The sequence below is a fragment of the Salvelinus sp. IW2-2015 genome, linkage group LG32, assembly GCF_002910315.2.
Source record: "Salvelinus sp. IW2-2015 linkage group LG32, ASM291031v2, whole genome shotgun sequence".
NCBI lineage: Eukaryota > Metazoa > Chordata > Actinopteri > Salmoniformes > Salmonidae > Salvelinus > Salvelinus sp. IW2-2015.
In genome coordinates this window covers 16981754-17001713 of record NC_036871.1, presented here as the reverse complement: position 1 = coordinate 17001713, position 19960 = coordinate 16981754, and the positions used below count along the sequence as shown (strand labels likewise).

The 19960-nt window shown below is 42.2% G+C and overlaps 1 protein-coding gene across 2 annotated transcripts in view; it reads right to left on the bottom strand.

Annotated features, from left to right (window-relative positions):
• Nucleotides 1-19960, bottom strand: part of LOC111956344 (double-stranded RNA-specific editase B2-like) — a 35365-nt gene that overhangs the window by 4248 nt on the left and 11157 nt on the right. For both annotated transcript variants that reach the window (XR_011474632.1, XM_023976803.2), the window contains exons 2-9: nucleotides 9231-9320; nucleotides 7849-9008; nucleotides 5358-5475; nucleotides 4632-4800; nucleotides 2455-2606; nucleotides 2093-2261; nucleotides 1664-1845; nucleotides 1103-1284 (exon numbers count right to left, since the gene is read on the bottom strand). Coding sequence is in view for 1 of the 2 variants with exons in the window: in XM_023976803.2 (XP_023832571.1) it covers nucleotides 1103-1284; nucleotides 1664-1845; nucleotides 2093-2261; nucleotides 2455-2606; nucleotides 4632-4800; nucleotides 5358-5475; nucleotides 7849-9008; nucleotides 9231-9320 (2222 nt within the window). In the remaining variant the exon portion in view is untranslated. The remainder of the gene's footprint in view (nucleotides 1-1102; nucleotides 1285-1663; nucleotides 1846-2092; nucleotides 2262-2454; nucleotides 2607-4631; nucleotides 4801-5357; nucleotides 5476-7848; nucleotides 9009-9230; nucleotides 9321-19960) is intronic.

The following is a 19960-nucleotide window of genomic DNA, read 5'->3' as shown; positions in this document are numbered from 1 at the left end:
CCCTGTCTCTCCGTCTCTCTCTGTCTCTCTCTGTCTCTCTCTGTCTCTCCGTCTCTCTCTGTCTCTCCGTGTCTCTCCGTCTCTCTCTCTCTCTTCCTCTGTCTCTGTCTCTCTGTCTCTGTCTCTGTCTCTCTCTGTCCTCTGTCTCTTCTCTCCGTCTCTGTCTCTGTCTCTGTCTGTCTCTGTCTCTCTGTCTCTGTCTCTCTCTCTCTCTGTCTCTCTCTCTCTGCCTCTCTCTGCCTCTCTCTCTGTCTTTCCTCTCTCTCTCTCTGTCCCTGTTCTCTCTCTCTCTCTCTGCTCTCTCTCTGTCCCTCTCTCTCTCTGTCTCTCTGCCCTCTCTCTCTCTGCCTCTCTCTCTCTGTCTCTCTGCCTCTCTCTCTCTGTCTCTCTGCCTCTGTCTGTCTCACACATATTTAATGGAGTACAGCCAGGATGTATTAGTAGATGACTGTTTATTCTTGCATGTGATACTGAGTGCAGGAAGCCTTTTCTGTGGGAAGCTATTCAAATGCTTTTCTAAATAATTATGACTCTCTACTGTCATCAAAATGGAACCACTGACATTTGGAACAATGGAACGCACCGGCATACATATTTAATTTCACAGTGGAAATGAAACTGTACTTTAAAAACATATTCATAATGAGGAGTGTTAAATGGAGACAGAAATGCTTGGTGAGCCAGCAGAGTGCAATTGAACAAAGATGGATGGCATCTCCATTGTAAGTATAGCCTTTTCCACTATCAGCAGTAGGCAAATAGTTTGTTAATACCTCTTTCCTCACTGCAGTAATACAAAAGACCACATGCCTTAGTTCCAATACATACATTAGAGCTTCTGCTTACAGCATAATGGAAGTATCAATGGATGGCATTGTAAAACATAAGTATCAAAGTGTGGACTCAGGGTTGCCAGTGTGGGTTGCAGGCAGTGGTGGCTGGTGGCTCAGAGGACAGTCTCACAGTAATGTCTGGAACGGCATCCTGTTTGATACCCTTCTATTTTTGCCATTCCAGCTATTACTATGAGCCGTACTCCTCTCACCAGCCTCCACTGGTTCTGGGTAAAGCATACTGAATAGCTTCCCTGTTCATGACTAACCTGGTGGTGTAGTCTCTCCCAACGAGTGAAGAGGGATCTCTTGCAGAGTCTGGATGGTGTCCCTGAGTCTTTCCTCCTGCCTGTAGAGGTATCCAGCACCTCCAGCTCYCCGTCTCCAGCACTCCAGTTCACACTGAACCTGGGGGACTTCCCTGGCTGCCGACCCTCACTGCTGCTGAGGCCTGGAGACCACACAGAGACCAGACTGGGGTCAGGAAGGAGAGCAGAGGGGTACAGGTACATACTTAACATGCACTCTTCAGATACCACATCATGAGCCAGCACAGAGGCATAGTGGAAGAGACAGGACCATGAGGACCATCTGGAGGAACAAGGTGTTAGTTCTAGAACAGAGTCACGCTCAGGTGGTCCTCACTGAACCTCTCCACCAGGCAAGGTAACAGAATAACCTCATGACCTTTCCTCCTCCTAACATTTCTCTTTGTCAGGTCTCTAACCCTGGGTCACTGCCAAATGACTCCTGGACAAGTAATGTGAACTTAAATACTGTATCTGAAGTAACCATATTATGTTATCCTCTCTTAGATCTGGGTGACTTACAGCCGAGGAGTAGCCTGTTGTGTCTATAGGAGGAGGACATGGGGCCGATGTGCCCCATGCGTCGTGCCATGGTCCTTCCCAGGTGACCCGTGTGGCACAGGCTGCCCACAGTGAGGCTGTGGAGGTACACTGGCTCCACCAGGTGAGACAGGAGAGAGCCCTGGAGACCTAGAACATTCCACCTGGAGATACAAGCAATAAGGCTAGAGATCAAGCAGGACTAGGAGTTGCGTCCCAAATGGCACCCTGTTCCCCAGAGCCACTGGGTCCTGGTCAAAAGTAGTGCACTATATAGGGAAAAGGGTGCCATTTGAGACACAAGCCTGGAACATTACCATTGGAACAAAGGGAGAGAGACAAGCCCCCTTTGTTCAGTATGTTATACGTTTGTGACTCAGTGAAAGTCGTCACTGTCTAGCTGGTGCTCACCTGGCCATTTTATCTGTGCAGGACATGGTGACGGGAGGTTCCCTCGGCAACCCCCTTTCCCATTTCTGATTGGCTCTCCGTACGCTGACAGGAAGTGTACCCTCACCGCCTTCCATCTTCATCCTCAGATGGCAGCGTAACTTCCTTACAAATCTGTGCCAGCTGTGGTCTGAGGGAGTAGACAACTGATGCAGCACCAACAAATGCAAACCTGCTCTACGAACCACAGTACAGGCAGATCATTTTAAAGTAGAGCGTTTTAAACTATTGTTTTAATGTAACTGTAGATTCTGCTTAATTCAGTCGTGTCGACTGCGAGTATGAATGATATAAATTGAAATAAAAATGTTGACATTTCTTACGTGTAGCTGTTACCTCGTAGGGGCAATTGAGGCGTGCGTCCCCACAGGGCGATGAGCTCACATACATATGGAACAGAATACCATCTCTCAGTCTGTACCCAGACTCTTTGTCTCGCACAAAGATGGACTGCTCCAAACTGTCTGGCCGGTTACTAAACAAGGAAATCATGTTGTTCTGATCATTCTGAGTATGAACTTTCAAATAAATTGTCACGTGCAGCCTAATCACCCAGATACATCTACACTATATACACAAAAGTATGTGGACACCCCTTCAAATTAGTGGATTCGGCTATTTCAGACACTACCGTTGCTGACAGGTGTATAAAATCAAAAACACCCATGCAATCTCCATAGACAAACATTGGCAGTAGAATGGCCTTACTGAAGAGCTCAGTGACTTTCAATGTGGCACAGTCATAGGATGTCACCTTTCCAACAAGTCAGTTCGTCAAATTTCCACCCTGCTAGAGCTGCTCCAGTCAACTGTAAGAGCTGTTATTGTGAAGTTGTAAGTCGCTCTGGATAAGAGCGTCTGCTAAATGACTTAAATGTAAATGTAAATGTAAGTGGAAACGTCTAGGAGCAACAACGGCTCAGCCGCGAAGTGGAAGGAGACACAAGCTCACAGAACAGGACCGCCGAGTGCTGAAGTGCTGTAAAAATCATCTGTCCTCGGTTGCAACACTCACTACCAAGTTCCAAACTACCTCTGGAAGTAACGTCAGCAATAGAACTGTTAGTCGAGAGCTTCATGAAATGGGTTTGTGGAAATGTGTTCTCTGGAGTGATGAATCACGCTTCACCATCTGGCATTCCGACGGACAAATCTGGGTTTGGTGAATGCCAGGAGAACGCTACCTGCCTCGATTCATAGTGCCAACTGTAAAGTTTGGTGGAGGAGGAATAATGGTCTGGGGTTGTTTTTTATGGTTTGGGCTAGGCCCCTTAGTTCCAGTGAAGGGAATCTTAACACTACAGCATACAATGACATTCTACACCATTCTGTGCTTCCAACTTTGTGGCAACAGTTTGGGGAAGGCCTTTCCTGTTTCAGCATGACAATGTCCCTGTGCCCAAGCAAGGTTAATACAGAAATGGTTTGTCAATATCGGTGTTGAAGAACTTGACTGTCCTGCACAGAGACCTGACCTCAACCCCATCGAACACTTTTGGGATGAATTGGAATGCCGACTGCGAACCAGGCCTAATCGTCCAACATCAGTGTCCGACCTCACTAATGCGCCTGTGGCTGAATGGAAGCAAGTCCCTGCAGCAATGTTCTAACATCTAGTGGAAAGCCTTACCAGAAGAGTGGAGGCTGTTATAGCAGCAAAGGGGGACCAACTCCACATTAATGCCCATGATTTTGGAATGAGATGTTCGACGAGCAGGTGTCCACATGCTTTTGGTCATGTAGTGTATTTTGAGATGAAAAGGGTGTTTTATGTTAAACATTTCTATACTTCAATCATCCTTGTGCACTTGACGTTGATGGGAACACGTTTAGTTATTCAAGGCTTTTAGTACAATGTGTTAATCAAGAATCAAAATTGATTCTTGAGTGATGGGAAATGGGCATAAAATAACATTTACAAGTGTCTCTTTTTAAAATGGAACCAAAATATCAGTGCAGATAGGTAACAGCTGATATAAAATGTTACACTTGCAACTTCAATGTAAAAGTATACAAGCAAAGATTCTTCAACTTCGTCCTCACGGTTGAGGCCTTGGCTATGTCCCAAATGACACCCTATTCCCTTTATAGTGCACACATTTTTACCAGAGCACAGAACCCTGTTCAAAAGTAGTGCACTATATAGGAAATATGGTAGCATTTGGGATGCATTCCCTTGTGTAAAGATACAGTATATGACAGTATAAATACAGTATATTACAGTACAGTATATAGTATATAATTAAGCAATAAGGGCCGAGGAGTGTGGTATATGGCCAATATACAACGGCTAAGGGCTGTTCTTACATATGACGCAACACGGAGTGTCTGGACACAGCCCTTAGCCGTGGTATATTGGCCATATATCACAAAACCCCGAGGCGCCTTATTGCTATTATTGTTTTGTCATACCTGTGGTATATGGTCTGATATGCCATGGCTGTTATCCAATCAGCATTCAGGGCACAAACCACCCAGTTTATAATATACAGTATATTACCAGAGGAAGAGCTCCAGTTGGGTGTAGAGAAAGCGGAGGAAAGCCCTCCTGGTGATGACCTCAGCATGGCAGTCATTAACCGTCCGTCCCTGGTCACTGACACACACTCCACTGAAACACTTGGTCCCTGTCCCCAGAGACACCACCTGGCCTCGTCTAACGTCAAAACCTGGGCAGGGAACAATACACAATGTTTCTTACTAACCAACCTCAAACAAAACTGCACAGTACACTTATACAACAGATTTGAGTGTTGGCCGTGTCCCAAATGATACCCTATTCCCTATATAATGCCTTTTTTTTTACTACTTTGGAGCCCATGGGTCCTGGCCAAAAGTAGTGCACTGCATAGGGAATAGAATAGGGTGCATGCCAACGCTTGTCTTTTGGGATATCAGTTACAGTAATTTGGCCTCAAACAGGAAATGTCCTTACAAACAACTTCATCTAATTACATTTTCTGGCCTATATTCAAAGGCATTTGAATAATTTACGACGTATCATACATTTTGATGCTGGTATCTACAGTTGTATTAAAGAGAGATCCACCATTTCTCTTTCATTTTGACTTGTAAAATATTTCAATGTCAGTGAAAAGTGTAATTATGGTTGCCTTCCAAACGACACCCTGTTCCCTACATAATGCAATACTTGACCCGAGCTGGTTAAAAGTACTAATATACGTACAGGGAATAGGGTTCCGTTTGGACGGAGTCCATAGCCTACCTCTGGTCATTACGATGCCTGCCAGTACTTTGTGACGGCTGTGGGAGGTAGGGCAGTAACAGTCAGCTAGCTGACTGTGTTTCTCTCTCACCAATTGGAAGATTGACTCAGCAAAGCACTGCAATCACATACGTTAACGGATTACTTCCAAATCAAACAGGCAATGGTCAAGATAACAGCTGTATTCACATCTACATAAACAGACAGTAGAGCAAACAAAAGTTTGCCCGCTAGTTGCTAAGTCAATATCACAGTCACCAAAACAACCAGATAATAGTTGCCATGCATCATCAGGTGTGGTGGACGTGCCGCAAGCCTGCATCCCATATGGGCTTTGGTCAAAAGTAGTGCATTATATAGGAAATAGTGTGTCATTTGGGACGCACACTGTGGCAGTGCTTTCAATGACTCTGACAGAGGTTTCTTCTCTGTCAACTCTCCCTGAGACATACAGTATTAGATTAGCATTATATTGAGAGTATATCTGGGAATGATGAGACTATATTGACAATATTTAGTAGTTAATAAAAAAAGGCTAACTCATCCAATCCACTTAATTTACATAAAATATACGATACATGATCATTGGAGTTATCATCCCACCCGTGCCCTGATATCAAGCTTGGAGAGATGACTAGAAAGGGGAAATGATATTGTCTAAATGGCGATGGGACAAGGTCATGCGCAATGATGCGTAATGAGCGTATTAAATAGTTATTAATATGCTCTTCACACCTCCTCTTAATTTCAATCTCCTTCAGTCTGGGGCTCCTCCTTGATCACCAATAGGCTGTGATGATAATGTTCATCCTACAGTCTCACAGTGACACCGGCGAATTCTGGACTTCTAACCCCTTTGAAACATAGTGTGTTTTACTCATGGGTTGTTGCATTGGATTCGCCTATTTATTCTGCATACGCTGATACCAACCATTCGTCTGTGTGATTAACAGGGGCTGAGCCAGAGTGGTATTTATGAGACAATGGCGGATCCCGAAAACGGTTCTTCTTACAAAAATGTATGGAAAGTCCGAACGGTTTGAGCTACAAACTATTGTGATCCATCTCTCACGGAGACACGTGTAACCTGTTTTGCACTATCACAAGCCACACAAGAGTCCTTAGAAGGTACTCTTTGAAGAGTTTCTTAAAATAACTTTCCCGGCGCCCCCAACAAGCACTGATTTAGCTAATAAATACTTTGTTGAGGGAAAATGTACTTGATACGATTAAGATATGTTGTTGTCTCACCTATCTTAACAAGAATGCACTAATTGTAATTCGCTCTGGATAAGAATGTCTGCTAAATGACTAAAATGTAAAATGTAGAAGGTTAGGGGTTCTTCTACATAGAAGGTCATGGAAATCCCAGGATTTGTGTCTATAGTACTGTAATAAGTTCACACAGTTGCTGTAACAAACTCCAAATCCACATAGCTGTCACTGAGTAAACAATTTATGTACTTATGGCCTCCTTATAAATATTTTTTTTATCAGGTTTTTGCTTGGCAGAGCTTTTTTTAATTGCCACTCGTGAATAAGGCTGTTAATGTCCAATTGCCTTCTACTTGTAGCCCTAGTTGTCCTGAAAATAAAATGGAAAAACACTTCAATGTGAGACTAAATATGAGGGCAGAGCAAGCAGATATTAAAAAAACATGTTTTTTTGAGGAAAAAAAGAAGAGTACAGATGATTCTATAGGTGACTATACAAACGTTTTGAAAAAGCTAATTTGAAAAGAAAAAATGTTTGTTAAGTAAATGTATGTATTGGTTTCTTTTCATTTTTATAAGAATGCAATGAATTGAAGGTTATTTGTTGCAATTTAACGATTTTAAGGTTTGGTGTGGGGTGGGGTCACAAGAAATTCTTGGTAAAAATATTTGGCCCTCAGAACTTCGGCCAAATTATTTTGGGGCCGCCACTAAAAAAGTCTGAATTCTACTGTTCAAAAGCATGGCAAAAGATGAAGAGCAGCTTTTCTGAGGCCAGACAGACATAACAGGGTTGTGAAGCTGCTGTGGTTGGGCATGCAAGCCAGGATAGCGTTTAGTCCTGAGGCTCCTGGACATGAAATGCATATTGATACGATACACTCCATTTGGTGGCAGTCTGAGCACCTCTTAGATATATTCAGTATGACCATTTAGAAGATGGGATGGATGGCAATGCTGCAGCTACAGAGGCAATGKACAGGGCATGTTCAATAACTCTGTTCAACCTGGGCACTTCAATGAGGATGTGAATGAAATGGAGGAATCAAAAACTTGATGCACTGTGATTGTTATATCCAAATTACAGCAAATTGAAACCCTGCATCTCAACATTGTCATTGTTTTAGGAGAGACATTGAACAGCAAGCAAGGCTTGGTACTGATTGCAAAATGAATTGATATTGAAGAATTCTCCCCCGTAGCTAGACAAAACAGAGTTAGGAATATGGTTAAACTCAGAACTCATACAGTAAGTCAGTGAAGGTAAGGTACCCACCTGAGGTAGCTGAGAGCTCTTGGCCCAGATGGCAGTATGACTGATGCTGGTCTCAGGCCCCAGACTGATGTGAAACAGGTCCTGTAGGGCTGAGGCTGCTACCTGGGCTTGAGCCAGTCTCTTACTGCGCCCACAGCCCTCAAATATCCTCCCATCCACCCTCACTGCCATCACAAAGCTCCTGATCGGCCTGCCCCGCACTCTCTCCATCAGGCAGACGTACCTCAGGCCTGGCCTTAACTCATTGAGCAGAGCCACAGGCCTCAGCTCCTCAACAATGGAAGAACCGATCCTCTGCCTCTTCTGATTGGCTGAGGACATCAGGTCAAGGGTCAGGCATACTAGTCTCCCATGGTTACAAATGCTGGAGAGCAACTCCTGTCCCTTTCCCCCTGTCCTGTGGCTGTGGTATAGGAGTTGTGTATCTCCCTGCACTGGTGGCTCCTCAAATTGCAACTCCTTTCCGTCTGTCCTGTGGTAAAGGAATTGGTCTTCATTTGCTTCTGGCTCAAACTCCTTGAAGAGCGTGTCAGGGACGAGAACGGCCTGGTCTGAGGTGAAGTCTGTTGGTGCTGTGGTGTTGATAAAGTTGAGGTTTCCCATGGTGATGTGAGCCTGAGGGGCGTTGGGGAACTGGATAAAGGACCTAAGAGCCATCTCTGCTGCTCTCATCTTAGCCTTCTTCTTGGTGGGGCCTCGGCCCTCGAACCTGAGACCGTTCACCTCTACTCCTACAGCGAACACAGGGGCGTGAACTGGCCCTGTCCAGGATGCTATCTCATACTGTAGACCTGGTCTCAGCTCGTTCAACTGCACAAGGGCGTTCTTCTTTGTGACAGACCAGGAAGTCCTCATTGTCTTCCGACAGGTTGCATCACTCCCACGTGATGCTCCTCCCTCAACCGACAGTGCAGACGGAGTCGTGGTGCTATCTGATGTAAAGCAATGGGCCGTCCTCTTACAGATCAACTGGAGTTCATAGAGAAGACTGTCTTTTCCTTCCACCAATGGCTGCTTCCTCTGTAGAGCAGTAGTCCTGGAGAGACCTCTGGGGATGTCAGTGTAAAGAGCTGATTGATGATGTGCAGGTTGTCGTATGGTGGAATACTCTACTTGGTTTGTGCTATGACGATTCTCCTTCACCTCAGCGCTGCTGCTATCTGTTCCCCAATTAAGACAAGAACAAACATAGTTGAGGAAACCGCTATCAAGTTTCACATTATGTTGATGAGATTTTTAAGAAAARGCCAAACTACCGAAATGGGAAAGCTTAGCAAAAGGTGTAAATTGAAAATATAAACTGATAAATTGCTGGTGTGCTACTCTGATTGAAATGTGGTGTGAGTGAATAGCATGGAAAGGGAAATACATGAATCAATTACTTGAAGTGTCTCCATCGTCTTTTGATGTTGTTGTCCCAGTATCTCTAATCTTCATAGGGCTGATGAAGGATGACAGCATACTGGTTCTCTCTGAAACACAACAACGGAGACAGACAGTTACTGGGGAATCCACACAAAACATTACAAAACCCCAGGCGAAACCCCAGACATGTTTATTTATTTATTCATTTTTTTATTTTATTTAACCTTTACTTAACTAGGCAAGTCAGTTAAGAACAAATTCTTATTTACATTGGGATTTTCAAAATGTTTTACAAATACATTTTAAATATAAAAAATAAAAGATAAACATGTATATATATATTAAAACAAAACAAAACACACATCACGACAAGACAGACAACACTACATAAAGAGAGACCAAAGACAACAACATAGCAAGGCAGCAACATATGACAACACAGCATGGTAGCAACACAACATGACAATAACATGGTAGCAACACAAAACATGGTACAAACATTATTGGCACAGACAACAGCACAAAGGGCTAGAAAGTAGAGACAACAATACATCACGCAAAGCAGCCACAACTGGCAGTAAGAGTGTCCATGATTGAGTCTTTGAATGAAGAGATTGAGATAAAACTGTCCAGTTTGAGTGTTTGTTGCAGCTCGTTCCAGTCGCTAGCTGCAGCGAACTGAAAAGACGAGGGACCCAGGGATGTGTGTGCTTTGGGGACCTTTAACAGAATGTGATTGGCAGAACGGGTGTTGTATGTGGAGGATGAGGGCTGCAGTAGATATCTCAGATAGTGGGGAGTGAGGGCTAAGAGGGTTTTATAAATAAGCATCAACCAGTGGGTCTTGCGACGGGTAAACAGAGATGACCAGTTTACAGAGTATAGAGTGCAGTGATGTGTCTTTCTGGGGAGGTTCCCATTGGTGGCAAATCTGATGGCCGAATGATAAAGAACATCTAGCCGCTCGAGAGCACCTTTACCTGCCGATCTATAAATTATGTCTCCGTAACCTAGCATGGGTAGGATGGTCATCTGAATCAGGGTTAGTTTGGCAGCTGGGGTGAAAGAGGAGTGATTACGATAGAGGAAACCAAGTCTAGATTTAACTTTAGCCTGCAGCTTTGATATGTGCTGAGAGAAGGACAGTTTACCGTCTAGCCATACTCCCAAGTACTTGTATGAGGTAACTACCTCAAGCTCTAAACCCTCAGCGGTAGTAATCAGACCTGTTGGGAGAGGTGCATTCTTCTTACCGAACCACAGAGCTCAGCCATGTGCTTCTTGTCAGTAACAAGCACATCATCAACATTAAGGGACATGGGCAGCTGTGAGGAGTAGGGTTTATTCTCCAGGTCTTTAACTGTTTTCCAGAACTTCTTGGGGTTTGACCCACAGAGAGAGAACTGCTCCTTAAAGTAACTAACTTTGGCCTTCCGGATAGACTGAGTGCACTTATTTCTCATTTCCCTGAACGAGAGCCAGTCAGCCTGAGTATGYGTGTGCCGAGCATTTCGCCAAATGCAACTCTTGAGGTGGAGTAACTCTGCAAGATCATGGTCGAACCAGGGGCTGAACCTGTTTTTAATTCTMATTTTCTTTATGGGGGCATTTGTTAACAATAYCACTGAAAATATTAAAAAGAAGGTCCAAGYGTCTTCGACAGAGGGGATCAAGCTGATTCTATACCATTTTAGAGGCCAGTTCATGAAGGAAGGCTTGCTCATTAAAGTTTTTTAGCAAGTGTCTATGACAAATCAGGACAGGTCGTTTCACTGAGCAGCCATTTCGAACACAGGCTGTAAAACAGTGATCACTAAGGTCATTACAGAAAACACCAGACTGATCGCTATTAGRATTATTTGTGAGGATAACATCAAGAAGAGTAGCCTTTTCTGTGTGTTTGGAGTCATACCTTGTGGGATTGGTAATAATCTGAGAAAGATTTAGGGAGTCCCATTKCTTTAGGACCTGGTCTGGTGGTCTAAGCATGTTCCAGTTTAGGTCACCTAGCAGGAGGAGGACGATAACACCCAGCAACAGTCAACAAAGAGCTATTTGAAAGTTTAATACATAAAAACCAGCAAATCAAATTGTTTGTGGACAGACTTGGTGGAGACAACTGAGCACTGAAGGTGATCCTTGGTAAAGACTGCCACTCCCCCACCGTTGGAAGATTTGTCTTGCCGGAAAAGGTTATAACCAGATAGGTTAACATCAGTATTCAAAACACTGACAGGCAACCAGACAGGGGGAGACTGGCCAACCAGACAGGGGGAGACTGGCCAACCAGACAGGGGGAGACTGCCAAGGGCAGACGGTGAACAGATCTCCAGGTGGAATCCAAACAGCAGTGCAGCAGGCAATGGGAGTAGGTATCACACCCACTTGGGAGAAGATTTATTTCTGGAGGCAGATTTCTTGTAGAAAATGCCAGCTGATGGTCTTTGAACAGCAGGAGGGGGCTTCAAGGCCTCTTGATCTGGGTGGGGTAGCCTGCCATTTGTTGGGCTCAAAGGCTTCGACACCTCTCGTTTCACACGTCAGTGCTAATTGAAGTTGTATCTCTTTGTCCTAGCATAGCTTGGTAGCCTGAGMATTCAGTCCTTATTAAGTCAAATATATMATTGTAATGTATTTTTTYTTCTTGGCTTTTGAAAGTAAAAAAATGCTTCAGACTAAGCWTTACTCACTCAACTCCAGATTGGATGGGGTTTTCAGGTCTCTGCTTGTTTGCCAGAGCATTTGATGTATAGTTTGGGAATAATAATCCTTGAGTGTAGGAAGCATTCCAAGTAATTCCATCCAAAATCAGGTTGTAGGTTTGGAGTTTTGATTTGGAGTGAAGGTTATGTTGTTTAGGGTAGCATCCTGAATATGTCCCTCCCAAGAAATGTAAGTTTGTCTAACTCTAACTATCTATTTTTAAAAACATCTCTCTCTGGGGATCCTGTGGCAATGTGTTAACCCATGCCAAGCGTCACGTCTGGAGGAAACCTGGAATCATTCTAGCGATGAACATCGTGGTGGCAGCATCATGCTGTGGGGACGTTTTTCAGCGGGAGGGACTGGGTGACTAGTCACGATCGAGGGAAAGATGAATGGTGCAAAGTACAAGCTTGTACTTGTAGCGTCATACCGAAGAAGACTTGAGGCTGTAATTGCTGCCAAAGATGCTTCAACAAAGTACTGAGTAAAGGGTCTGAATACTTATATAAATGTGATATTTCAATTTATGTTTATATACATTTGMAAAMATTTTGAAAAACCTGTTTTTGCTTTGTCATTATGGGGTATTGAGTGTAGATTGCTGAGGGAAAAAAGGCTATTTAATCAATTTTATAATAAGACTGTAATGTAACAAAATGTGGAAAAAGTCAAGGGGTCTGAATACTTTCTGAATGCACTATATCTGCATTCCCAGTCATGAAATCCATAGATTAGGTCCTCATKAATTTATTTAAATTGACTGATTTCMTTACATGAACTGTAACTTCAGAACTGKAACATCTTTGAAATTGTTGCATGTTGGGTTTATATTTTTATTCAGTGTATGAAATACCTGTACTGTATATTATTTATATTCAACTCTATATATTCCGAGCCCAAAAATGGACTGAAGTAAACACTTTCATGGTAACAATGCAAATCTGATGAGTAAAGCTGAAAGTCGATTAGATTTCTGCTGGCTGAAGGGATGGAGAGAAAACAAACACAGAGGGAATGCTTAGAAAACTGGAGTAATTGAAAGGTGTGGCAGATAAGACCAGAATATTCCACACAGGGGTGGCATCCTTTTAATGGAATCCATTTWAAAAAATCTGCCAATCTGACTAGTTCTATGTAACCTAGTTGTCTCCTAGTTGTTTACAGATTGTATGGACAGCCAGGCAGTTTGTTCTTTTGTTTTATCAATGATTTTCTGCTAATAGACAAAGAGCTGTCAATCAGTTCACACTTCTTTTGAGCAGATGTGTTATTTTTACCAGATAGAAGGAAGAATAACATGCTGATGGCAATTGCGAGTCACCTTAGTRACCAATAATTCAAAGTAATTAACTTTCATGCTTCCATTGCACTTAAAACCAGAAGGCAGTAAAAAAGAAGAGCACCATTAGCCAGTTACCGTGGTCCACTGTGCATACATTGTATGTATGTATTATATACAGTGTGCATGTAATATATTGATCTGTATGATAATAATGAATCCGAATGTTCTCAAATGATTTGAACTGCTTCTGATCTAGAGGAATAGCGTTGCCTATTGTCACTACCATCAGCTAGAAACTATCCAAGTTGTTCAGCATTGCTCTTGCCCTTGAAGAAAGACAGTACGCATTAGAGAAAAATCACACCACTTTTTATTAATTATGCTTAGCAAATGAGATTATGCATAGCTGTCAGGCCTCACACATTGGATGGGAAGCGGGTGCTTTTCACTTTCCTTGCCATGCCTAATTTCATTATTCCATTAAACATGCTTCATTAACAATGACGGAATTAACCAATTTGCCTCTGGAGTTTTAAAAGAGTCACACTGGAATATGATGACGTGATATCAGATTTGACCCTTAGCATGTCATGTACATCATGTGATTCTCCATGTCTAATAGGCTTGGGTTTGGGGTAGCTGTGATTGTGTGATATTAAATGATAAAAAGTGTCAACAGTGCACTACAATAAGAGCAAATAGTGAAATTTCATTAGGTTGAGAAGGCAATGCATGGGAGAGAGAAAGTATGTCAACTCAGCCTAATGGTTAACTAAAACTAGGGGACTGACTCACTGTAATAGGGGATCCTGTCTCGAGATATCTGAGGTAGTGGTATTTGACAGGTGGARGAAAGCTGCAATTATCAACTGATATGTCTCTACTTCAAGATGGTGAGAGACGTTATTTACCTCCCAGAATACAGTGTCTTTAGAGGTATTGTAGTACGCAGAAAGGAAATGTTTCATTTGAAATATGTCTGTATTTGCATTGCATTCACTCGACTGTATTTAACAGCATTAAGCTTAAACTCTTACAGAAAGCTTATACAGTTCAGTCCTTGTTTCCTGTGAGGGTATAGTCAGATTAACCTGAATTAAAGCTGAAGGCATTCTAATGAACATCTTGCTAATGCACATGTAATCCACCCAGAATGGGGATGAACTAAATACCTAGGCAACTGTCGGCTTGTAATGTTCCTGCTTGTCAAGTCTTCAATACTAACCCTCAGATACACAAGTGTTCTATCTAGCATCTTTGGCTTTCAAACTGATCAACTGAGGCTTGTTATGAGTAAGCATTCTCTTCTATCAAGTCAGTTCATTCTTATGGAGTTCAGAGAAAGAGACAGATATTAAATCTAGCTAAGCAGCTACGGAGGGGTGGTAGGGTTAGGGGAAAATAATAAAGATATTTTTAAATATACGGGGGATTGAAAATGATGCAGACAATTACATTGTTAGAACCCACAATCTATCTGCAATATTAAAGCTAATCTACCCCCTAAAAAATATAATAATAATCAAATTTAAAAAAGCAGCTGCGTGACAAAATACAGTTATTTGTTTTCGTTTCCAGAGTAAATTACACCATTAGCTGGAAGAATGCGGGCCAGGAAAGAGCAGGAAAGAGCTTCCCGTGCCGCTCCAGTTTAAAAGCCTTATAATTACATCGTTTGGTTCCCATCTCATTCTTTCTGCATTTTATATACTCAAATATCCAAGGGAACTGCAAAGTGTAAAGTCACAGTAAAGTACAGTGCTTTCAGAAAGTATTCACACCCCTTGACTTTTTCCACATTTTGTTGTGTTACAGCCTGAATTTAAAATGGATAAAATTTAGATTTTGTGTTCCTGGCCTACACACAATACCCCATAATGTCAAAGTGGAATTATGTTTTTAGAAATGTTTAGAATTCATTAAAAATGAAAAGCTGAAATGTCTTATTCAACCCCTTTGTTATGGCAAGCCTAAATAAGTTAACGAGTAAAAATGTCCTTAACAATTCACATAATAACAATTCACATAATAAGTTGCATGAACGCACTCGGTGTGAAATAATAGTGTTTAACATTCTCGAATGACTACCTCATCTCTGTAACCCACACATACAATTATCTGTAAGGTTCCTCAGTCGAGCAGTGAATTTCAAACACAGATTCAGCCACAAAGACCAGGGAGGATTTCCAATGCCTCGCAAAGAGGGGCACCTACTGGTAGATGAGTAAAAAATTAAAAGCTGACATTTAATATCCCTTTAAGCATGGTGAAGTTACAAATGGCACCCTATATATTTTACTACTAGTACACTACATAGGGAATAGGGTGCCACTTGGGACACATCTCCAGACTCCCAGTGCTGCTCGGTGGGGGTGAGGCAGCAGATACATCTCAGTGAAATTGGTGTCTCTGGGTTCAGGGGCCAAAACCCAAGCACATTACACAGTGCTGCACCAGTAATGTGTTAAACGTCACTGTGGGACTACAGGGAATCTCCTGAGGATAGGACCCTGGATGAATAATGGACAATAGTCCAAAAATAAAGTATTTTATAAAATCTATTTCTGTTTAAAAATAAAATATTTATGTTTTATTGTCACATACACCGGATAGGTTCAGTTAAATSTGTTGTTTTACAGGTTCAGCCATAGTAGTACGGCACCACTGGAGCAAACTAGGGTTAAGTGCCCTAGTTAAAGGAATGCCAGCAGCATACCACCYGGCATCCCACTGCTGACTTGCTTYTGAAGCTAAGCAGGGTTGGTCCTGGTCAGTCCCTGGATGGGAGACCAGAAGCTGCTGGAAGTGGTGTTGGAAGGCCAGTAGGAGGCACTCAGGTCTAAAAAAAATATCCCAATTCCCCAGAGCAGTGATTGGGGACATTCCCCTGTGTAGGGTGCTGTCTTTCATATGGGATGTTAAACAGGTGTCCTGTGAGGTCATTAAAGATCCCATGGCACTTATTGTAAGAGAAGGGGTGTTAACCCTGGTGTCCTGGCTAAATTCCCAAGCTGTCCCTCATACCACCATGTTCACCTAATCATCCCCAGCTTACAATTGGCTCATTCATCCCCCTCCTCTCCCCTGTAACTATTCCCCAGGTCATTGCTGTAAATGAGAATGTGTTCTCAGTCAACTTACCTGGTAAAATAAACATCAACAGATTTTCCCAAATGGAAACCTCTAAGCTACCTGCTGTCTTAGGGAAAACCCTCTATAGTACTGGTGACTGTAATAGTTTATGAATGCATCACTGTCTTATGTTATGCACAGTAGGCTACTACCCACACTATGAAAGCACCTTCCTATAATTACCTACTTCTTTGCTAGTTTGACAAAGGGTAGAAGTACAGATAAATATGTACACAGGGTGTTTTATCCCTTTTCTGCCTCACTTCTTACAAAGCAATACAAATAATTGAAACAGTTGTTTTCTTGAACCTGTAGACATCTATACCTACTGGTTGTCTTAATATTGCAATGTGGGAAGCCGAAAGATTCTCATTCAGTTCAGGCACATTGAGAGTAGGAAAGCCATGGTAACATCCCAAATGGCACCATACTGCCTATTTAGTGCACTACTTTATGGRCCCTGGTCAAAATTAGTACACTATAATGGGAATCTGGTGCCATTTGGGATGCACACGTTTTGTGGCTGAGTGATTGGTTGACTAATCTCTGCCAGTCCCTGRTTGCCAGTTCTGYTGGGGAGATAAGGATACCTCCTGGACCTCTTTTCAGAGGTTGAGCAAGTACCATACCTCATTTAATCTCAAAGTGGAAACTCCACCTTTTGGCTAAATGCATTGTTTGAGCTAACAGGCTGACCAGAATAAATCCATTGAGCTTTTTCAGGAAAACATTGGACTACTTTCTCATGATATGAAAAATGTACGTTGTCGTAAAGTAATCAATATCAGTGAAAAAAATAATTGTTAATTTACATGTTTTGATATGTCATTGGTGACTTCAAAACTGGTACCAGTCATGACATCAAAGACATACAGTGCATTCGGAAAAGTATTCAGACCCCTTGACCTTTTCCACAATTTGTTAGGTTACAGCCTTATTCTAAAATTTATGAAATTGTCTTTTTTGCTCATCAATCAACACACAATAACCCATAATGACAAAGCAAAAACAGGTTTTAGAAATTTTGCCAATGCATTAAAAAAAACTGAAATATCACARTTACATAAGTATTCAGAACCTTTATTCAGTACTTTGTTGAAGCACCTTTGGCAGTGATTACAGCCTTGAGTCTTACTGGGTATGATGCTACAAGCTTGGCATACCTGTATTTGGGGAGTTTCTCCAAATCTTTTCTGCAGATCCTCTCAAGCTCTGTCAAGTTGGATGGGTGTGTCGCTGCACAGCTATTTTCAGGTCTCTCCAGAGATGTTCGATCGGGTTCAAGTCTGGGCTCTGGCTGGGCCCCTCCAGGACATTCAGAAACTTGTCCCAAAGCCACTCCTGCGTTGTCTTGGCTGTGTGCTTAGGGTCGTTGTCCAGTTGGAAGGTGAACCTTCACCTCAGTCTGGTGCTGCCACCACCATGCTTCACCATCGGGATGGTGCCATGTTTCCTCCAGAAGTGGCGCTTGACATKCAGGCCAAAGAGTTCAATCTTGGTTTCATCAGACCAGAGAATCTTGTTTCTCATGGTCTGAGAGTCCTTTAGGTGCCTTTTGGAAAACTCAGAGCRGGCTGTCATGTGCCTTTTACTAAGGAGTGGCTTCCGTCTTTGCTACACTTCCCCGGATATGTGCCTTGACACAATCCTGTCTCGGAGCTCTACAGACAATTCATTCGACCTCATGGCTTGATTTTTGCTCTTGTGGGACCTTATATAGACAGGTGTGTGACTTTCCAAATCATGTCCAATCAATTGAATTTACCAAAGGTGGACTCCAATCATATTGTAGAAACATCTCAAGGATGGTCAATGGAACAGGATGCACCTGACCTCAATTTTGAGTCTCATAGCAAAGGGTCTGAATACTTATGTAAATAAGGTATTTCTGTTTTTTATTTTTAATAAATTAGTCAACTTTTCTAAAAAAACTGTTTTCACTTTTTCATTACGGGGAATTGTATATAGATTGATGAGGAAATATTTTTATTTAATCCATTTTAGAATAGGGCTGTAACGTAACAAAATGTGGAAAATGTCAAGGGGTCTGAATACTTTCCGAATGCACTGYACAGACACATTACTTTATTTTGCACAAACATCAAGACCACAAATATTTCTCCAGTTTAAAATGTGCATATTTGCATTGTTATCATCTTTGCAAAATGAGTTTGATGAGGCAAACATTGTTTCAATATACATACATTCAATTTCCACAATTCAATCCATTTAGTGGATTAAATAAGCATCTCACATTTAATGGTAACAAATTGGTCATAATTCAGCAGGGCCAGGTTGGAGTCTGGCTGGGGGAAGGGGAAATTAGGCGAGAAATAAACCATGATGCATCCCAAATGATACCCTATTCCCTATACAGTGCACTACCTTTGATCAGGTCACATAGGGGATGAAGAGGGGATGGTGGACAAARGGRCCTGGTGGGTGAAAAACGTCAGTCACTACTAACACCACCAGTGTATTCTGTTCACCAAGGGGTAAATATCCACAGTGTTGCAAAGATGGCGTTAGACTWTCCATTTTGAGCTGTGCACTTCACAGAAAAYAGCGCTGGCAGTAGGGCTAAAGGTCCAGGAGTGTGCCCAAAATATTTTTGCTATTTTCACTGTGGGAATTATGAGTGCAATAGCAGTTGGTGGAGCGAAAGGGCTGGGCTTTGATTAATACATAAATTATACATGTGAGGAGGGCCCTCACTGTCCAATCAGCACGTTTCATGGCTTAATACTGCATGCAGTTATCTTAAGTTCTGTAGGTTATTGAGGGTTTTTTCATTGTTTTCTCCAATTCGGCTGGGGGCAMAATTCTCTTCCTAGTCCATTGTGGATTGATACAGTTTATTAAATAGCATAGGCTACAGTAATGAGTAATAGCAGCAGTTAAAAAAAACACATCCAGTGCTCAATATGTTTAGAGTGTTGAAGTCAATATTGTTGTACATAGCTTCAAGGAGTATAGGCCCATTTACGCATGGCAATTATCCTCAAATAAAAAAACTAGGCTCCTGCTTCTGTGCTGTTTGTGTGAGGCACATATCGTTGATATGGCGTTATAGGACTGAATCATTTGTATATGTTTGGAGGTGYACGATACCAGCTGAATGGAGTAGCCTATGCACTGCAGGTAGGCTGACGTGAATTCTGAAAAATGCAAAAGCATGAGCGACCATTTAGAAACCTGTAATGGATAGRCTACTTGGCTAATGCATGGTCAGGATAAGAAAGACACAACAGACGCATTKCTGTTGAACCAGCTTTCATTATAGTAGGGTAAGGGTAGCCTATAAGGGCTTGTTTTTTAATCAAACTAAACAGAGAAAAAAGCAAACAATTATGTAAATGTTCCTAAATACGAGTGTCACTGGATCATCTCATCTCTTATTCCATGACGGGCATTTTACKCACATCCAAAATAATAACAGGAGCTGGCTAAAATAATGTACAATAGTCTACATAAATAAAAAGGGGATTCTCCCAAACCTGATATTTTTGCATATGGGCACTGTGCATCAAGGCTGTATAGGCTGCCCTTGTCCTGTCAAAATCTATTCCATAACCAACCTCGCTACCATGGTCTTAAATATCCRCATCAGCGCTGCCTGAAAATGGC